At 48.0% G+C, this 5,660-nt stretch overlaps 1 protein-coding gene across 1 annotated transcript in view; it reads left to right on the top strand.

The window, feature by feature from the left end:
* The window catches only part of SHH (sonic hedgehog), a 10,773-nt gene extending 5,407 nt beyond the window's left edge, over window positions 1-5,366 (top strand). The window contains exon 3 of the mRNA XM_021389134.1: window positions 3,372-5,366. Coding sequence (XP_021244809.1) covers window positions 3,372-4,169 — 798 coding nt within the window. The 3' untranslated portion in view covers window positions 4,170-5,366. The remainder of the gene's footprint in view (window positions 1-3,371) is intronic.

Below are 5,660 nucleotides of genomic sequence, written 5' to 3'. Positions count from 1 at the left end.
GAAGCCCAGCCAGCTGCAGCACCTCCTGCCAGCGTTAATTTCGCTGTCAGTTTGCCCAGCCTTCCCACGAACGTCACACGCCCTTCTCCTCCCGCCGTGGGATCCGAGCTCTCCCCATCCAAAGCGATCGCTCATCTCGGGCCGGGAGCGGGGCCGGGGAAAGGAGCGCCGAGCGCGGCCCCTCCGCCGGGAGCCGCTGGGAAATTCCCAGCGCCCGATCCGCGAGCGTCTCCTTCTCCCTCCCCTCCCTGTGCTTACAACGCCACACGCTGTCTCAATCCGGGAACAGCTCGCGAGAAATCCCGAGCTGCGTTTGGCGCTTCCGAACCAAAATTATTGTCATTTTGATTATTTTAAGCGAACCGGTTGGCGTGTGCCAGCCGCCGGGCCTCCCTCCCAGCGCTGTGCAGCAGCGTTGCGGCAGCATCCTCCGGCCCGGAGAGCACTGCAAGTGTCAAGAAACACTTGGCTGCGAAAGAAAATAATGGGCTTTCCTTAAATATATCAATTTACTTCGAAACCGGCAGCTCCCACGGCAAGTAAACAGCGTTGGCTTCACCATGCCAGTCTGTAGCTGGGTCCCGATCCACACCGGGACTTCTCCAGCCCATGAGGGCTTTGTCCTGGGAGCCTGACACCGCTTTTGTTCATCTCTCCCGGCCCTTCGGAGGCTCTGCAAAGCTGCCGGTCTCACAGCGATATGAAACGTCCCTTTCAATAGCGAGGATGGGCTTTATGGCTCAAGGTGTCTGATTGTGGCTCACAATAACCTTATTCCGAGCGCCCACCCTAATCCACCTCCATGTATATTTCATAGGAGAGGAGCAACCCCGAGCTGCTCATTGAGATTCCGCACACGCGGACTTTGGGGTAACATTTAGTGCGTGTCAGGCGGGGTCGTGTGACTGTACCACGCGGGTTGCAAGGGAGCGGGCTTGAATTCCACCCGCTCGGTCTGGTTTCAAACTGTGGAAACCTCGTTTCATGACAGAGCATCTTATGAGAAGATTAAACCCCATAATGGCAGGCAGGAAGATTCTTTATCTGGATCTCTGTTTGCAAAAAGTATGATCCCGGAGACTGGAATGCAAAGAAGAGTTCCCCCAAGGCCTGAATTATTGTCATCGGGACAGGGGAGGGAGAGGCAGGGGTGGTAAAAGGGACATTGATAATGCGCTGCGGCAAGTATTTAGAGCGAGCTTCTACATTTAAAATTCAAATACACATCTTGAGTGCCTTGGAAAAGTGGCTCTGCTGTGCAAATAGTGCTTGGAAGGTCCTGGGTTTTTTGGAGAGTATGTGTGTGAATTGGCACATAGGGTTTCTGCACCTGAACAAATAGGGAGGGGGAGAAAAGGGGGGGAAGAAGCTGGGAAAAAAATGGAAGTGTCCTCTCTTCCAAGAGTGTCTGCATTTATTACATGAATCAGAATGACAATGCTGATCCTTTATTGGATTTTAATTAGAGAACCCAAACAAGCGCTGCTCAAAGAAGCAGATTTTCACACCTCAGCCAATTCACTGGCATGTTTGTAGAGCTGCTACACTACTAGATCTATTCATCAAGTCCCTGAATATGCAAACAAAGCTCAAGCCAGACCTTTGGTGCGGGCTTGTACGAAGGTGTAGTTTGCTAGCAGAGGGCTCCACATAAAGCGCATAGCTTGTTTGTTGCCATGTCCTCTCTGAAGAGGCCTTGGAGATCTCGCTGCTTCATTTCTGAAAGAGAAGTGATAAAGTCGTTAGCAAATCAATAATGTTCTAATTTTCGCCCTTCCTGTCCTTCCTGAGAAAGTCATTAGGAGATGCTCAGAGTGTTTATGTAAATCATGAGAGCTTCAGCATCAGCCACAGAAGCAAAACATAAAAACTGACTACTTTTGGGAGATAAATTACTAGGACTCTAAACTGGCATAGTCAGTAACTGGGAGAAACCAAGGGAAGGCAAGGGAAGGATCAGGAATGCTGATGACTGCAGCAAAGGCACTTGATATAGTGACATACCATGGGCTACAACCCAGTGCAGAGAAGGGAGACCCTGCAGTCCCTAGAAAACAGCAGCGGTCCTTTCAAACCTCACCGCACAAGGCTGAACTTTCCAAAAGGGATTTTCAGGAGAGGCTTGAAATCCATCAAGTCTTCTCACCGTTTCTGCTTTGTTTAAGCCTACAATTATGTTTCATGGTAGCTCTCAAAAAGCAGCAGTGGTGGCTACAGCATTCAGTGTCAAAACCCTGAACAATTCCAGCAACACCTGAGCACGTGTTCAAGAAACATGGGGTTGTGGTACGTGGGGATACAGTTTAGTGGGCAATAATGGTGGTAGGTGGGAGGTTGGACTAGATGATCTTAGAGGTCTTTCCCAGTCTTAATGATTCTGTGATTCATATGAAGGAAGTACTTGGGTTGGGTGCAGGCATAGGGATGTCCTGGAACCACTAATTCAGGACAGAACACTGTTTCTGGTGGGGTGGAGTAGTGAGAGAGGGGTTTTTCTGGGAAGGGAATTGAAGTCCTGGGGACTGCAGGGCAGCAGTGTTACAGGGAATGGGGTGCAAACCCCAGAAACGTGAAGGCAGTGAAGGCCGGGACGGTGTGGTGTAATGGCAGAACTCTGCAGTGTGCGGGCTGTGGGTGGAGGGCTCAACAAATTGGGCCTCTCTTATTTCCATGAGAAAGCTACCCTTCTGCCCTGTGGCATATGCTGCCTCTAAGAGGTGCCATGAGCAGGGTGCTAGAGGAGGAGAAACCACTTTGCTTGTTGGCCTACACACTACCTGCTGGCAGCTGTGAGGCAAACAGAACCCAGGTGATAAGCTATTCTGGAAAAAAACTTATTCTGGAACAGCTATTTCAGCAGAAAAGTTTGGACTAGCTTGCTCAAGGAGGTGAATGCAACTGACAGGGCTTGTAACTCATCAGGAGGCCAAGCATGGTGGCATGGTGCTGGAAGGGACTCTTGTAGCCAGCTGCAATGGGGACATGGTGGTTGCCAGGGCTGGAAGTGCCAAAGAAGACTGGAGAAGAGGAGGCTCAGGGGAGACCTTATTGCTCTCTACAACTCTACTACAGGAGGTTGTGGCAAGGTGAGGTCAGCCTCTTCTCCCAGATAGCAGCAATAGGATGAGAGGAAATGGTCTCAAGTTGTGCCAGGTTCAGGCTGGATATTAGGAAGAACTTCCTCTCAGATGGATTCATATGGCACTGAAATGGGCTGTCCAGGCAGGTGGTGGAGTCATCGTACCTGAAGGTGTGCAAAAAACAGGGAGATGCGGCACTGAGGGACATGGTTTAGTGAGCAATGTTGCTGGTAGCTGGATGGTTGGACGTGATGTTCTTAGAGGTCTTTTCCAACCTTAATGACTCTATGACTCTATGCTTGGGGCACGTTGGGAAATGTGTCTCTGCACCCTGTCCCGCTGATCACCCCTCTAACCCCCTTGTTCCTCTCTCTTTGCGCAGAAAACTCAGTGGCAGCCAAATCGGGAGGCTGCTTCCCTGGCTCGGCCACAGTGCACCTGGAGCACGGTGGCACCAAGCTGGTAAAGGACCTGAGCCCTGGAGACCGCGTGCTGGCTGCCGACGCGGATGGCCAGCTGCTCTACAGCGACTTCCTCACCTTCCTCGACCGGGAGGATGGCTCCCGAAAGCTCTTCTACGTCATCGAGACGCGGCAGCCCCGGGCCCGGCTGCTGCTAACGGCGGCCCACCTGCTCTTTGTGGCCCCCCAGCACAACCAGTCGGAGGCCACAGGGCCCACCAGTGGCCAGGCGCTCTTCGCCAGCAACGTGAGGCCTGGCCAACGCGTCTATGTGCTGGGCGAGGGCGGGCGGCAGCTGCTGCCGGCGGCTGTCCACAGCGTCTCGTTGCGGGAGGAGGCGTCGGGAGCCTACGCCCCGCTCACTGCCCAAGGCACCATCCTCATCAACCGGGTGCTGGCCTCTTGCTACGCCGTCATCGAGGAGCACGGTTGGGCCCATTGGGCCTTCGCACCATTCCGCTTGGCTCAGGGGCTGCTGGCCGCCCTCTGCCCAGATGGGGCCATCCCTACCGCCGCCACCACCACTACCGGCATCCATTGGTATTCACGGCTCCTCTACCGCATCGGCAGCTGGGTGCTGGATGGTGATGCGCTGCACCCGCTGGGCATGGTGGCACCGGCCAGCTGAGAGCGGCTGGAGAGGGACAGAGACGGAGCGTGGGAGAGAGAGAGAGAGAGAGAGAGAGAGAACAGGGGGGGAAGGAGAAAAAAAGGAAAGAAAAAAAAAAAAGAAATAACCCAAATGGAAAGGAAAAAAAAAAAAAAGGAAAAATAATACATATTTTTAAAAGAGAGCACGGATTAAGACTTAAAAATAATAATAATAAAATAATAATAATTAAGTAGGACAGTCCAAAGTAGACTTTAAGGGAAACAAAGACCCCGGGAAGTTCTGTTCCGTTTAGTTTATAAATATATATATATTTTTATTTGTTCTTTTGTTGTTTTGTTCATTGTTTTGTTGTTGTTGTTGTTGGTTTTATTTTTTCCTCCTCTCCTGGATATTTATTTCTTTGGTATGTCGAATAGATGTTTTAAATGATATGAACCGGACCTTCAAGAGCCTTAAATAGTTTCTTTGATAATTTATTATCATGCGAACTGTTCTCACAGGGGAAAAAATTATTTTGTGAGGCCGAGCAAAACTGCGCAGAGTCTATTTTTCTACATGTCACGTGTGTCCTGACTTTCAGAAAGCAAAATTCTGTACTTTCCCATCTCTCCATTACTTTGCTCCTTCATTTCAGCGAGTCTAGAGAAACAAGCAAGCGAACAAATATACAAAAAAAAAAAAAAAAAGACAAAACTTCACGGGGGTCCGTAAATTATATTTTTATACACAGAATTGTAAATTAGATTTTTTTGAGAGATCAATACTTAACTGAATCACATTTCGTTTTTTGAAATAGTGTAAAATATGAGAATATATTATTTTAATTTAAATAGTTTCAAATGTAACGTCATTTCCTGTATTGTTTTCCATGTCTCTTAAATATTTTTGCTTTGTAAAAAAAACACCATTTGGCCACGTTCATGGAAGTCAAGACTGTTACACAAACTCTTTATTTGCAAAAACCGTAAGAAACTTTGTTATTTTTAACTTCAAGAAAAATTTATTAGAAAATAATATTTTTTAAGAAGCGCACATGGCGGCAATTCTGTGACGATGGAGACGGTAGTTTGTACAGAGGGGAGAAAAGGATGTTTTGCATTAATAAATTGAGAAATAACTGCTGTAAATTTACTAAAATGTATTTTTGAATATTTTGTAATAGTTTTAATAGTTTTATAGAAATAAAATGTGCCATGCACAGTCTGGTTAGTATATAATAACTAAGAGTTCCTGGTGCATCCCATTTTTTGCTTTTTTTCTTTTCCTTTTTTTTTTCCCCCTTATTTTTTTCCTTATTTGCTTGGGAAACATAACACCTACAGGAGTGCCCATTATTTTATTTAGATGTGTTGCTTATCACTTTTAATTTTGGTACGTTGGATAAGGAAACAGATACATCACATCCGCTCCAAACCTGTTGTACTAACAGTAGAACCTCACTCATTTGCACTAACAACCGCAGACCTTTCCCTCTGCCCTCGCCAGTGGCCGTTCTCCCCATCTTTG

This window comes from Numida meleagris, chromosome 2 (genome assembly GCF_002078875.1).
Source record: "Numida meleagris isolate 19003 breed g44 Domestic line chromosome 2, NumMel1.0, whole genome shotgun sequence".
Lineage (NCBI taxonomy): Eukaryota > Metazoa > Chordata > Aves > Galliformes > Numididae > Numida > Numida meleagris.
Note: the sequence above shows the minus strand (reverse complement) of the source record. Positions and strands in the feature narration are given on the sequence as shown.